The sequence below is a fragment of the Lissotriton vulgaris genome, chromosome 11, assembly GCF_964263255.1.
Source record: "Lissotriton vulgaris chromosome 11, aLisVul1.2, whole genome shotgun sequence".
Classification (NCBI taxonomy): domain Eukaryota; kingdom Metazoa; phylum Chordata; class Amphibia; order Caudata; family Salamandridae; genus Lissotriton; species Lissotriton vulgaris.
The window spans coordinates 871823777-871839289 of NC_141699.1; the positions used below are offsets into that span (position 1 = coordinate 871823777).

Here is a 15513-nt window from a genome sequence, read left to right on the forward strand (position 1 = left end):
GAACGCGGACTTGAGGTCCACAAACGCAGCATATATGGATCCTCCACCCAGAAACACAACCTTCCAGTATATCAGATTAAATCTGAACACTTGATCGATTGTGCTAGTAAATGATCTAAAACCAGCTTGCATCGGGTAGAGAATATTCTCATTTTCCATCCACCCCTGTATTTTAGCGAGCACTAAGCATGGGCGGAAAATCCGTTCCGCTCGCGGATTTTGCGGATTTTCGGTAAATTCGCAATCCGCGAACTCCCGCAAATTTACTGAAAATCCGCAAATCCGCGAGCGGCGGATTTTTCCGGGGGCAAAAGTTCACAACTTGAAGCCTGGCCTGTTGTAACTATTTTAGGATGGCGCCAGCAAGCTGCCAGCGCCATCCTAAAATAGTTACTAAGTTAGCTTCAACAGGAAGCTCTAATAGATAAAATAAAGCAGGTGCTCGCACCTGCTTTATTTTATCTATTAGAGCTTCCTGTTGAAGCTAATTTAGTAAGTATTTTAGGATGGCGCTGGCAGCTTGCTGGCGCCATCCTAAAATATTTACAACATGCCCTTCCTGTGACCCTTCCTGTGACTCATTCGTCGTCGAGGCAGGTGTGCCTTCTTCCCAAATCTACCGTGGAAAATCAGCTGTGATGCTGGATAGAGGCTTTTGCATCCTTGACTTTCACGAGCGCAATACCCGTGCTGTTCCTGTGACCAGGAGCTTTTTCTCTTCATCTGCTGAACTGATCTTTCTCTGACCTTTTATGCACACAAGAGGCATGTGAACTCGCATGGAAGCCCCGCACGTTTGGCCCCGCGCACACACTCGCGGTTTGCACCGTCTTCCCGCCATCCACCCACTATGATGGACAGCTCACTCAAGGGACCCCTGCGCCCTTCGGGGCGATTGCATAGTAACACACACATGGTCGCTCGAACTAGTTGATGCTCAAATTCAGTGACTCATTCATTAGCCCAAAAACAATCATGAGCGTCTTCGAGGCTGGACAGGTGTGCCTCTTCCCAAATCTACCGTGGAAAGTCAGCTGTGATGCTGGGTAGAGGCCTTTGCATCCTTGACTTTCATGAGCGCAATCCCCGTGCTGTTCCTGTGACCAGGAGCTTCTTTCTCTTCATATTATTGTGTTCGCACGGGTTGCTGCAAGTTCGCACGCGTTTTGTACAATTTCGCAATTCGCGAAATTGTACAAAACCCTCGCGAACTTGCAGAAACCCGTGCGAACATAAAAAAAAAATTTGCGAGAATTCGCGGATTTTGCGGATTGCGAGTTCGCAAATCCGCAAAATCCGCGAACGCGAGATCCGCAAAATTCGCCCATGCTTAGCGAGCACCATCCTTGCTATGATTTTCTGTAGGGCGTCGATGGGGCTAATGGGGCGGTAATTCCCTGGGGCCGAACGATCACCTTTTTTAAAAAATAGGAAGGATTTCTGCCCCTTTCCATGAGTCAGGAATCCTAGCCCCATTTGCAATAGCATTCGCAAACATCGTAATATAAGGCACCCAATTCAGGGGGTCAGACTTAAATAAGTCAGCCAGGATGCAATCCATGCCAGGAGCTTTACCGGCTTGTACTAGTCCCAGTGCGGTCACTGCATCAATAATATCAAACACTAAGGCGTTGTCGTATTGGAGGGGACAAAGATGATTGTTTGTCTGGGGCATTGAGGGGTGCTAGCTCGAGATCTCTAAACTAGGTTGAATAGTAGTCCACCCATACGACGGCTGAGACTTGATTTTCTGGAATTTGCATATCCGGATTCCTGCCCCATTTTACCACCTCCCACAATTTTATCTGGTTCGAGGACAAACTAGCTTCATATAAGTCCTGCCAATGGTTATCATCCCACGCTCTCCTCGCCTCCCATTGGGCCTTCTTATACTGTAGTCTAGCCGATTTAATATCTGCAGTATCTCTAGATTTAATAGCTTTAATCAGACTACTGTGCGCCTGCCAACAAGTTTTATTATACCATTTCTGGCACAATGAAGGTGTCGGAACTTTCCTGTGATTGCCTGCTTTAGTAAGTAGAGCTTTCAGTTTATCAATAAGCTGCTCATGATGGACGCTAAACTGCTCAAGTGACCCCGGGTCAATAGGAGTCAGTTCCTGAACGACACCCAAGGTAGATGAAACTACATGGGAGATCCTGTCTAATAGATCAGAATCCTCCAGAACCCTACACCAACAGACCCTATGTCTGTCGTTTGTTAAGATAGCCTCTGCTGTGAGGCTCTTGGCTGTAGGAGCCCGCCCAGGACCATCCTTTAATTTAAAACTTAAAATCAATGGATTGAGGTCACTCTCTGGCCGTGTGGGGATAAACATGTCATTCAAAAGTGACCAATACTCTATTTTTATTCAAAAATAGTCAATTCTACTATTGCTTACTCTGTTGTCAAAAGTTGACTGACCAATTCTATCGGAGATTGAGCGGCTGCTGGCAGCTCTTAGCCCCCACTCCAGACACAGCCCCAACCAATGCAAGGCTGCCTCAGTGCCCTTCTTAATAGGATTCAATGCCAGGTTTGGGACATTCCATACAGCGTCTTCCTCAGCACGAATGTCCCCACCCTCACACGACCAAGGTTTGAAAGTGCAGTTTAAGTTCCCTGCGACGATTATGAATTTATCCCTCCCAATTGATTCTAGGTATGAGTCTAACTCATCAATAATTGCCGGGCTCCGTCCTCCAGATAATCCACGGGCATAAATGTTAATAATAAAAATGTCCAGGTATTTTTCCCTGCACAGCTTAATTCCCAGGATGTCAGGGTTGTGGACTAACACTTCTACTGGCCTGTAACTAATGGACTGCCTCACCCATATTGTTAATCCACCTGATGCTCTGCCTTTGTTTCCCCGGATTGCTGGTTTGAAAAAAATTTAAATAACCTGCCCGAAAAATCGGGTCGATAGCCCAGCTTTCTTGAAAAATCAGGATATTGAACTCATCTATAAAATCTGCCTAGTCAACTGATTCTAGTTTCCCTTTAAGCCCTGCGATGTTCCATGAGGCTAATTTGAGCATGGGATCTTGAATAGTCAATTGGCTTTGGATTGTAGCTCCCAAGTTATGTCCTAAACCCCCTCCCTCTAACAGTGTTGTTCTAACTGGAGGGTCACAAACTATAGTACTCCTAGAAGACCCTTCCCCTTCATAACCCCCTTCCTGGCCCTTTAGGGCCCCTTCCGAAGGCCCAATCTGAGGACCCTTACTAAAGTCATCCCCACGTTCCTCACCTGTACTAAATCCTGCATCATCACTGTCATAGTTTGCAGTTTGGATGATCCCACCAGCCAAAAAAGAAAGTCAATCAATGCTCTCCAAACCAGATAGTGGTTCAAATCGATTATACAGGTGAGGGAAAGGTGGGATGTGTGAAGTCAAATCATGGGGAAATCTACCAAAGGGTCTTCTATAGCTGGGATTAGTCAGGTTCATTGGTCCTTTTGGGGTAGAAGTATTGAAGGCCCAGTGATTGGACATCACCCATCCTGCCAAATCGTTCTCTGCGCACAAAGTCCACCACCCAAGGGTCCCTGAAGTTGATGATGACACAATCACCCTTTAGGTCCTTTGGGTTGTGTCCCACCCAATTTACTCTTCTAACATTTAAGATCTCTGTGTTAGAGGAGGGGGGAAGTGTTCTGTTTTTGTTCAACCAAAAAACAACTGTGTTTTTCAGGTCCCTAAATGATTCGGTTTTATCCTCCCCAATGGCTGAAACACCCATCAGTATGATGGTATATGGGGTTGCCTCCGGAGGAAGGTCAATACTGGGGGGGCTCCGTTTTGGGACCTTCTTCCCCGGTAGGGTAAGCTGTCTAGCCTGACCCACCCTTGATTGTGTACCTGAAGATGGCTGTGGGTTGGACCTACTACCTTCCTTCAGGGGCCCTCCTCTAATAGTAGCCACCGCGTTGTTACTTGCGGGGGCTTTCTCCAACTGTATATGACCTTGCTGTTTGTTCGTTGGCTTGGCACTAATTTGAGGAACCAAATAATTAGTAGTCACACCAGACCCCACAGCTTTAGCAGCGGTGGTAGTAACTTTGGAGTTATTCGGTGTGTTTACTAATTTATTAAGTGTGCTGGTGTTGGCAATAACTAGGTTCTCCAACTTATCTAGTTTCTGATTCGTTAGCCTAGCACGTTCCATTAAGGGTAACATAAGGGATTTAATTAAGATTTCCATCTTACCCAAAAGATCATCCTCCTTGCATCTACAGGTTGGACATTGACCAGCAGTGTCGGAAGATACCAATATGGGAAGCGGGGGGCTAATTAGAACCTGAGGAGGCTGGGATATAAGGTTTAATTTAGGAATCTTGGAAGTACCCCCCTTACCAGCTCCATCCCTCCTTTTCCTTTTCCCGCACTTGGAAATTTGAGTTCCACCCTTATTGGAATTATTTAGTTCGGGACTTAAAGACATCGAACATTCACCACCACTATGATTGATGGTGCTAGAAAGCGTGCCACCATCGGTTGTATTTATTATTGAGCAATCCACCTCCTGACTTGATTCTACCAGCATAGAGTCATGATGTAACTCTTGACTCATTGGAGGGGCTTGAATAGCGGGGGATACTACTGACCCAATATGTCCTAGGTAGGATCGTTTTCCAGAAATAAGGCCCAGGGATAAGCGCTTCTCAGCGAAGGCTATTTACTTCTCCAATATGCCTGTAGCCCGTTTGAAAAAGGCATCAAGGGTCCCAGTAACCATGCCACTTGGTGTCGACACTTGCACAGTTTTCTCTTTACCCGAACGCAAAGGCATATCAAGAATAGCTCAAAGCAATATTAATACTACCAGATTAAATGAAAAGAAATAATACAAAACAAAATTTACACACCGACACCCCGAAGCATGGCAAGTTAGAGGGGTAGCCCAGCCCAGCCTTAAACGTCCTTAGACGGCGCGCCCTTTGCCCGAGCTTCGCCCGTGCGTCCCCCGTTTGCGGCTGTGGGAGGTCCTAAATAGGGGGAGGAGGGGCGGGAAGAGTCACCAGGTGCGTGAGATTGAAACAACGCTAGCACCTCTGGGACTCGCAGTCCCCCTCCCCCAGCAAGCCCAAATGAAGGAAAGGCAGAGACGAAGCCAACGGCAGTTCCAAGTGACGGGGCAGAATCCAAACAGCTAAAATCCCATTTGTGCAGCAGATAGGGTATTTAATAAGCAGCAGGAGCTTTCTTAGAAGTCCACGACTTCGAGCGGCTCCCGCGTAGCGGGGGCCGCGAGTCGTATTTAGACTCCAGCAGGGGTCAGCAGGGAGGAGGGGCAGGAAGAGTCACCAGGTGTGCGAGATTGAAACAATGCTAGCCCCTCTGGGACTCGCAGTCCCACTCCCCCAGCAAGCCCAGATGAAGGAAAGGCAGAGTCGAAGCCAGCTGCAGTTCCAGGTGACGGGGCAGAATCCAAACAGCTAAAATCCCATTTGTGCAGCAGACAGGGTATTTATTAAGCAGCAGGAGCTTTCTTAGAAGTCCACGACTTCGAGCGGCATCTATTCAATTTTTGGGAACTCATGCCACTCAGATCTGGACACAAAAACATGTGGGAACCATTCACCACCTCACTTCACCAGCAGGACTCTGTCTCATCTACATCAATGTCAACACCATAGCTGCCACACCTAATGTAACCTAAACACTGTCCTAAAAGATCACAGATTGCGAATTAGATTATTTGTAAAGTGTATAGCTATGCAGCCTTACATTATATCCTGTAACCTCGCTATTGACATTTCTAAATACTGGGTAGGTTACACCTAAATGTATTGTTATATATTCTTTCACCAATGAATGTGGTTTATATTGAATCATGTATAAGTGGTAATGACTCACTGTATTCAATCTATCTTAGATCCCCATCCTTTCTTTGCCCATCCCCTTTGTTGTTCTCCCCCCCCTTTCACTGTCATATTTGGAGATGTTATATTGCTACTATTGTTTGACTTAACATGTTAAAAAATATAGTCAAGAACTAATATTAATAAAAATTGTGCCTCTAAAAAAATCAAAAAAAGACTACGGAGATAAATGTAAGGAACAGAAGCAGAAGTGAAGAACAAAGCGATAAACAAAAAACTTCCCAAAACATAAGCAGAGTACTGTCAGGACAAATAGGAACAGAAAGCATAGTGAAATCAACCTAGTATCTTCTTACCTTTAGCCTGGTGCCTTTTGCCCCAGTGGAGTCTGCCCGTTCACTCCCCGCTAGGTCCACTAGGCTGATCTTGCTCACCTAGAAGACCGCAAATGAGAAAAAAGACATTAGAAATTAGGAGAAAGTCTGCATGGCAAGCCTCTGCGGTATACAGTGCCGCCAATGGCACTTCACAAGCGCTCGCAAAACCAATAGGTAGTTTTAATGTGCAAACTTTATCAAACACTATTTTTGCAACACCTCTATGAAAACAGCCTAGTTCTGTGCCTCACATGTCTTCATTGACACCAATAAGAGTTACTAGAGGTAGCAAATGCCTATCACAGGTTTTTAGTTTGATACCACTGACCTGCTTTCAGGTGTCATGAAGACTATGCCAGAAACAGCAAGTAAACAGGGTATATTGTACAGTTTCCATTCCATGTCCTTCCCCTAACCTCGAAGAAGCAACTTTTGAGGCTGTTGAAGTTTACGAATAGGTCATGAGATCAACTCTGTAATGTCATCAATGGGAAAAAGACTGGTGTGGTCAATTTCGCTACCGCTCACATGTTGGTGAATCAATGTGTACGTACATTTAAAAAACATATCTGCCCTGATTTTTCATTTCCAGACACAGAGGCATTACCAACCCTTGGAAAGAATATCAAATCAAGGAGAAAAAGTCCGGGAGGTGATGAGTGGGGGGTTGTAAAAGGCTGTTTGAAATGTATTTATTAGCTGAATATAAAGCAAACACATTCCGTCCACTCAAAATTGGAAAAACCCATGGCTAGCTTTGCGCCATCTTGTTTTTTACTTCGACAAGCCACTCTTCTACAAAGAGTGAGGTGCTTAAACTTATCAAGTTACATCATCTCTCTACACAAACACAACCTATTAAGTTTCAGTCATTATATATCAATTAATGTGCGGACAAGTAGTGCAGTGATCTGCTTAGTGCACTGAGGCCAACGAGATCCCCGTAAGAATTGGAAATAATGGGGCAAAAGGCAGACCAAAAGCCTTAAAAAACTTTCAACCATTCTCATTGAGAAGTCAGAGCCACTGAAGTCATGTGGCAATGGAGGGGGAAATATGTAACGGATTTCTGTAAATTATATTACCTTTTATGTGACATTATCAGACTACTATGACATTTTAACGCATAGTGACATAAAATGGATAGCGTTTCTATAGAAAATATGTGTCATAAGTCTTACATTTTCAATTGGACAATAAAAGTATACGACGGATCCTATTCAAAATTATATTTACAAACAATTACTGCGTTTGCTTTGTGTATGAAAATAAGAAGACCTTCTTATTGATGCAGTCTATCACCCGAAGTAAAATGATTTGCTTAAAACACACAACTTTCAAATAAGACAAAAAAGCCCACACAAGCACACTTATTGTAATAAAGGTGTGCATCTAAATGTAATTTCCCAGTTAGGCTTTTAAACTGTTTTCCACATTCATATGTGCCATGTATTCACGAACAATATAGGCATTTGAAAGCACCGATTTGCTTTAGGAACAGCAGCATAGAATATTATAGTGCATAGCATATGTACTAGGGGTCATATTCATTACAAGTGGTGCAGGGCAGTGCAACAAGTCACCTCGCTGCGCTGCCCTGCATCACAGTGAAAGGGCAGGAATGCGCCGTATTTATCCAATACGGCGCATTCCTGTTCTTTTCACTTCTGCTGGCACCGTTTTGACAGCCTAGCGCCAACTCGGTGTTTTAGGCAGGATTGTTTTTGTGCTAGAAGGGGCATCTTCGTGCACAAAAAAAATCCTTAGAGGCTTTTTTCTCTATCCATGTGTGTTGTAGAATGAGAAAAAAAAGAGGAGGAAAAAAGAGGAGAAAAAAAGACATTTCTCCTTTTATACGACTCTCCTGGGGATGCCTGTCTTTTTGGCACATACCCGGTTTACAAGGTCTTGTAAATCTGGGAATGCATACAAAACTATGGGAGTTGTGTGGAAATACCCACCAACGCCCATGGAATGCGTAACGTAGAGATTTACCATGCATTGCGTTACTTCATGTTTTTGGAGACACTCAAAGCCACGAAAAGCAGACTTAAGTGTCTTCAAAAATAAAATGTAGGTTTTGCGTTGCTCTTGCACCACACTAGTTGGAGCAAAAGCGTCGCAAAGCGGGTCATAAATATGGCCCTAGAGGTGTAGGTCTCACTATGAGAAACTTTACATTCCCGAACACCGGACATTAAAAAATAGATTTAACATGGTTAGGTTTATTCTGAGACAAAGCGTCCTCTTTACATAAATGCGGTTTTCAGAAATGGACATGTTATAAAACATGAAAAGTGTCACAAAACATTTTCATGACAAAAATGAAACGTGCTTTAATTGCTTTGAAGTAAATAAGGTTTTTCTTTAACACCTACAGTCAAAAACCCTTTTCTCATTCAACGACATGGTGAATCTGTGCAAAAGGACTAGTGCTTGAAATACCTGAATACATCATTCAGCAGCTGAAAAGAGAGAACTCTGCAAGTTGTCTGACATGGAAATGTATTTGTTAAAAAACTGATAGTTCTCCGTTCAATGTGCTTGCAGTTCACCTTTTCACATGGGCACTCCTGCAAGCCACAGGCCTAGCTCAAGTATTTCTCTTAAGAACCCGAATTGGTAGTTAAAACAGAACTGCTTTACAAAAACAGGGCACATTTTTAAATGCCGAACCAGAGAAGTCTGTTACAGCAAAGAAGCAACAGACACAAACACAACACAACACATCAGAAAAGACATAGGTCATTTCCATCCAAAGGGTTTCTATAACGGTGCAAAGCAATGTGGGCAAGCACATTTGAAGACATTGCATTTCGACTGTCATAAGCAGGGGCGGCTCCACCGCTATGGCAGAGGAGCGTCACCCACTGCTTCTAAGCAGTGAGAAACATAAAATTATAATAAATTAGAGTTATAATTTTATGGTTCGTGTTGTGCTGCTTTGCAGTGGGCAGGTGGGCGGGGCTCCTCTGCTCTCGGACTGAAGCAATGACTGGTTGGTCCGCCCTCTCAGACCACCCAAACTAGTCATACACCCTTTCCCCATTCTCCATGCAGGCTGCATTACAGCCTGCATGTGGAACATGCCCACCCCTCCAGCCCCTGGCTGAGTGCTGTGTTTTTAATGTTTTTTTTCCACCCCACACCTCCCGCGAGACGCAAGTGCCCACCCCGCCTCCCGTGAACCACGCCAGCTGGCACTGGTCATAAGTGTGGTCAGATTTACACAAAACCTTCAGGGCAGGCAAGATGTGAAAAATAAGTCGGCAGACGGGTAGACGTGAAAGATAACCAACCTTAACTTTTTTCTTTTTACTTGTACTTTGAAACACTCACCTTCTCCGTTGTCACATCTGTATCTGCATCATGTCGTTTCTGCGTGAAGATGATGTTGAACACAGCATGTGAACGACTGCTGGTTTCGTTCATGTTGGTGGCAGCTACCGTCCTATGAATGGATTAGCAAAATAGAAATCACTGAACTCTCTCGTATCAAGCAACAGGAGAGCACTTTGAAGAATATTTGGTATTTAACAGTTGATAATGCAAGAAGGCAGTTATGATCCCTGTTTCAACAGAAACAAACCTATTGCAGTGCTCCAGCAGATGGCATTGACAGGGACCATTCTGAACATTTACAAGTGCTTAAATCTCATACATAACTATTAGTACTTCAACCATCTCCACTTTCAGCAGTTTGCCTATCTAGGTGCTGTCTACCACTTCTCTCCTTTTGCGACTTCTACCAGGTGTGAGTATGTTTCTCAAAGTTGTGTTATGTGCCCGGGTTAGGCCCAAGTAAAAAAGCTACACATTGCCTTACATTGTCCTAATTTTGCACAATAACATTTCTGTTGTGAACTTTTGCACATATTTGTGTGTGCGACACTGTTGGATTAGTTTCTCTGAAACTACTTTGTCTACACATCTAGCTTTGCATAACATTATCATGATGCCTCAAACACCATGTACAAGGCCTCTTAACTAACTATGTACAAATGCCGTTCTATCTTCATCCACGGCGCGACAGGGCGTTCTACATATTCAAAACTTTGCTAATCTATAAGTATATCACAAGGATGCTTTCTATTATAAATAAAGAGCATCCTAAAAGATTAGCATAGGATGCACTTCAGCTGAAACCGAGGGTCCCTGCATGCTGAGACTTCACCATGCAGCAGTTCTACATCTTCAGGAGGGGGTGTTCAGTTTGTGAGCAAGATGGGCTCCTACACTCTCTCAAACCAGGTAATGGGGTTGGATAGTCACTTGGGGGGATTCTTGGCTTCACACCTGCACACACCCTAGGTACACGCAGAGTAGGGTTTGCACAGTAGTACGCCTGATTACTGCCTTGTTTACATGCCTACATATATACACTGTGTTAAACTTGGCATCTTTTGGCGTGTTTCCCCAGTCTTTTTGTTTTCTGACCGCCTGGTTTTGCTGGCTTAGTGTCTCTGGGCACTTTCTCACTGCTGTTGAGAGTTAAAGTGATAGCGCTCCTATTGTAAATTGTTGTTATGGATTGGTGATTTACTAGTCAGTCCCTAGTACCGTGCACAGTGTGTGCCCAGGGCCTGTAAATCAACTTCTGCTAGTGGGCCTGCAGCACTGATTGTGCCACCGACATAAGCATCCTGTAAATATAACTCAGATCTGCCACAGCAGTATCTGTGTGCAGACTAGTATTGCCATGTCGACTTTGCAAGTGCAACCACTTGCCAGGGCCTACCCTTCCCTTTTCTTATATGTCAGCCAACCCTAAGGTAGACCCAATTTACTCCTGTGGGTAGGGTGTAGTGTATGTGAAGGGTAGGATATGCCTTAGTGTGTGTGGCATATCCTGATAGTGAATTTATTTATTTATTTATTTATTTATTATTTATTATTTTTGGAATTTATAGAGCGCACGGCTACCCCAGAAGGGGTGTCCCGGCGCTGACAACCAATGAGCTCAAGGACAAGAGGGGGAGCAGGGAATCAAGAGGAGAACAACCAAGTCTTTAGTTTGCGGCGAAAGATGGATTCAGTGGGGGTAAATCTTAGCTCCAAAGGAAGCTTATTCCATAATCTGGCTGCAGCCACTCCAAAACCTCTGCCGCCTACTCTAGATAGGCGGAAGCGCGGAACAACCAGAAGACGCAGACTATTAGAGCGTAAGGATCTCACAGAGTGTGATAGAGCAATCCTTTTTTTCAGATAGCCTGGGCCGAGGTTGTTCAAGGCTCGGAAAGTAAGTATCAGTATCTTGAACTGGATACGTTTAGTGATAGGGAGCCAGTGCAGTTGTTTACGATAGAGTGCTACGGATTGACGGTAAGGAATGTTACCAATCAATCTGGCCGCGGCATTCTGCACGATTTGTAGGCGTTCAATCTGATAAAGGGGAGCACCTACGCAGAGACTGTTGGCATAGTCTAAGTGAGATGTAATCAGAGATTGAACCACAGTTCTGCGAGCATTCAAAGGGAGGAAAGGCAGAATTTTTTTAATCATACCCAGTTTTGCAAAACAGGCAGATGTGGTTTTGTAAATGTGAGGAGCACAGGAGAGGGTATTGTCGAACTGGAAACCCAAGTTACGAACAGTAGTGGCTGGAATCGGGGGGGGATCAAGGACCGTTGGCCACCAAAGGCTAGAGGGAATGGACGTTTTCTGATTGAAAAACATTACCTCTGTTTTATCAGTATTAAGCCTGAGGTGGTTAGTGGTCATCCAGTTACAAATGTTATTAAGGCACTGGCGAAAGTTGGCAAACGAGGTGTCAGAGTGATCCCTAAAAGAAAACACTAGCTGAGTATCATCAGCGTAGGAGATCACTCTGACTCCCCAAGATTCTACCACTTTGGCCAGGGGGGCAAGATACACATTAAATAATAAAGGGCTCAGAGCCGAGCCCTGGGGAACACCACAGAGAAGGGGTTTCTCAGCAGATGTAAAAGGTCTTAAAAAGACCCTCTGAGTACGATCCTTCAAAAAAGAACTGATCCATGCCAACACAGTACCTCCTAAGCCCACCTGGCTCAGGCGATCTAGAAGGATCGTATGAGAAACCGTGTCAAAGGCGGCGGATAGGTCGAGGAGGACCAACATGGCCTCCTCGCCCCTATCCACACACTCTCTGACAGTTTCGGAGACTACCAGCAGAGCCGTCTCCGTACTGAAGCCTGCTCTAAAACCCGACTGGGAATCATGAAGGAGTAAATTAGATTCCAAAAATTCAGCCAGCTGCAGTTGAACTGCTTTCTCAAGGATCTTAGCCGACTGAGGGAGGAGGGAGATGGGCCGATAGTTAGGAAAAAGGCCAGGATCTGAATTCGCCTTTTTAAGGATCGGGACCAGCATGGCCTCCTTCCAGATAGAGGGGAACTGGCCCGAACCAAGAGAGCAGTTCCAGATATCAAGGAGAGGCTCAATCAATATAGGGGCCAAAATGCATAGTGAAATACTGCCAATTTCGTTTTTTCCTATTGCAAGGCTACCTGTTCCCATATGATAGTATGGGGAGTTTGCTTATAACAGCTTATAAAAATAACTACCCCTGGGAACAAGTTAGGAAAGTAAAGTTTAGTGTGCCTCAACTCAGAATGGTAGAATGCATCTTTTAGTGAGGGTGATTTTTAAATTCTGTGTTTGAAAATACCACTTGGAGAAAGTAGGTATTTTCTTGCTTAGCCATCCAGTGTGCCTCTGCTTGGAAGTATATTGGCTGTCTGGCTTCAAGGTGACAGGGGTTAGAGAGGTGCAGTGACTGTAGGAAGTCTGGATGAGTCAAGAGAACAAATTATTTTAGGGGTATAAAAAGTGGGCCCCAGACCCCTAAACACTAGAACTCTTTTGGAACAAAGAAGAGTGCCAAGAAGAAGTTTTGGAGAAGCTGTGAGGAGACACTGCAACTTTGCAGTGTGCTTTGCTGTGTTGTCCTGCAGTGGCTGCTTCTGTCTTGGGCAGTGAAAGGACTGGACTGAACTTTCTGCAACTTGCTATTTGTGAGTTTCTCCAAGGGCTTGTTGTAAAGCTTGCCCCATGTTCAAGAAGTCTCAGCAACAGCAAATACTTCAAGTTCATCTATTAAAAGCAATGGGGACTGTGTGTTTTGTGCTACAACAGAAGAAAAAGCAACCTAACACCGTCAAACGATGCTGCTGCAGACTCCATGTCCTGAAGGCACCGCATAGGGTACTGCTGCACTTTGCACAGCAACCCTGGTCTCACCGCCGCCGCCACTGAATGCCGCTACTGAACCACTGCTTGCACCGTGACCTGTGGACACCGCACTCCGCATTGCCTTGCTTTACGCTGTCACCCTTGTATCCACGACGACGACGCTTCACACCGACATCAATGCCGCTGATTGCACCGTGGTTCAAGGGCATTGTTCGTAAGTTACATGATGCACCATCCTCATCCCGCAGCGCAGCCTTGGCCTACTGTCACCGGCGCCATCAACTCCAGTTTGTCAGCCAAAGATAATGCTTTAGCAACTACGAAGCCGCTGCTTGCACCATGACCTGCCAGCATTGTGCAGCACATCACTTTGCACCGCAGCCCTGGTCTCACCAATGCCGCTGGATGACCATCACCGAGCCACTGCCTGCACCGTGACCTAAGGGCACCACACGCCGTGCCGCTGCACTTCACACTGAAGCCCCGACACCTGCCGATGCCAGGGCTCCCAATTCCACTGCAAGGAGATTGATCTGCAATGCGTGTGACTTCAAGGGCCTGATGACTCCTGCACCGACCTCCAGAACTGACGATAGCTGATGTTGAGCTCCGATGAGCCCGCAAGAGGTCGCCGATGCCCTACATCTCTAAACAGTACTGTTTTGCGGGTCTTTTGGATACCGTAGCTGGCCCGCGAAGCCGCTGTCAGCCAGAACTGTTTGGATTTGTTGTTCATGACGCCATGATTGCCCCTGAGGAGCTATTGACTTCTAGAAACTATATTTCAAGCCTATTTTTGAGTATTTGATACTTTTAATAGTGTATTGTGGACTTTAATCGTTTTGATCTTGCTTATAAAAAATATTGCCTATTTTGCTAAACTTGTGTGCTGTCTTTTTGTAGTGTTTTCAGTGTATTACTGTTGGTTATGTGCAAATGTTTTACACACTGCCTCTGAAATAAGTCAGACTGCTCTTGCCAAGCTACCAAGGGTGGAGCAGGAGTTATTATGGGGTTTATCCCCTTTACAGTGACTAGGAAGGAGGGTCCCTACTTGGACAAAGATACCTACCTCTGCCAACTAAAGACCCCAATGTCTAACACACATTTTTAGTACCATGGTGGAACTGTATCTACGATTTACTCTTTTAGTACTTTTAATCACTTTCATCTGCTTCTGTCTACTGATTATGACAGCACATGCATTCTCTACAAGAATAACATTAGTTCAATATTCATATTGGAAAACGTCCCCCTGTGTATTCTCTGTATATTTCACTGGGCACAAGTAAGCATGAGAGACTGAGCAAACTGTTCTGATCTGTTTCCACAATCCCTGCTGGGTCAGGGTTGCCATGTTCAATAATTGCCAGAAACCATTCGCTCCCTGGTAAGGTTAGGAGGACTTAGGATGGCACTGTGAGCTAGCTGGTCTCTAGGCCAATATATCATGTGGGGGTGCTTGGAATTAGTCTGGGCAAATCACTCAAAGTTTATGTTCGCCAACAAACATGCAGGTCCTACAGATTAGTAGGAACTACACGACAGTTGAGATGTGCTCATACTGAACTTCATCTGGTTGAAATGTGGCACTTGCTTCTCAAAGGAGGACGTTGTTCCAACAATTTAGGAATGGGAAACGCCACCCAAAAAACAATGTCCTCTATTATTGAGTGTGCCTGCAATGATGACTAACCACATAACTGAATTTCTGCAGTTGAGTCGATTCCCCTTAGGTGTGATCATTCTTCGATCAGACGCATGTGCTCCCTAAACATGAACAATGGTGTTAGGTTTTCTGCCCTACCCCTCAGGACTCCCAACAACTCTCACATTATGGGCATAAGAGTTAAATACAGCAAAGGTTTATCAGCTGTTTGTGCTATGAAACTGTTTCAGCTATCTAAACTCAAAGCCACTGCAATGTCTGCTTCTTTGATCACTTTAAAAAAAATCTGTAGCACAGAAAGGGCTGATTCCAAGAAAAATTAGGAACTTTAATGGATTCCTTTTGTAATAGTTTTACAGATTTTCTGTAAACAGGGAAAAGGTATATCTTGGAATTGACTTAAAAAATGTTCATGTTTGGATATTAAAATAGTGACAATTTTATTTGTAACCTATCATCTCTA

At 44.7% G+C, this 15513-nt stretch overlaps 1 protein-coding gene across 1 annotated transcript in view; it reads right to left on the reverse strand.

Moving 5' to 3' along the window:
* KIF1A (kinesin family member 1A) overlaps nucleotides 1-15513 on the reverse strand; it is a 2508766-nt gene that overhangs the window by 2110273 nt on the left and 382980 nt on the right. Inside the window, exons 7-8 of the mRNA XM_086944020.1 lie at nucleotides 9548-9659; nucleotides 6188-6265 (exon numbers count right to left, since the gene is read on the reverse strand). Of these exons, the coding sequence (XP_086800146.1) occupies nucleotides 6188-6265; nucleotides 9548-9659 (190 nt within the window). The remainder of the gene's footprint in view (nucleotides 1-6187; nucleotides 6266-9547; nucleotides 9660-15513) is intronic.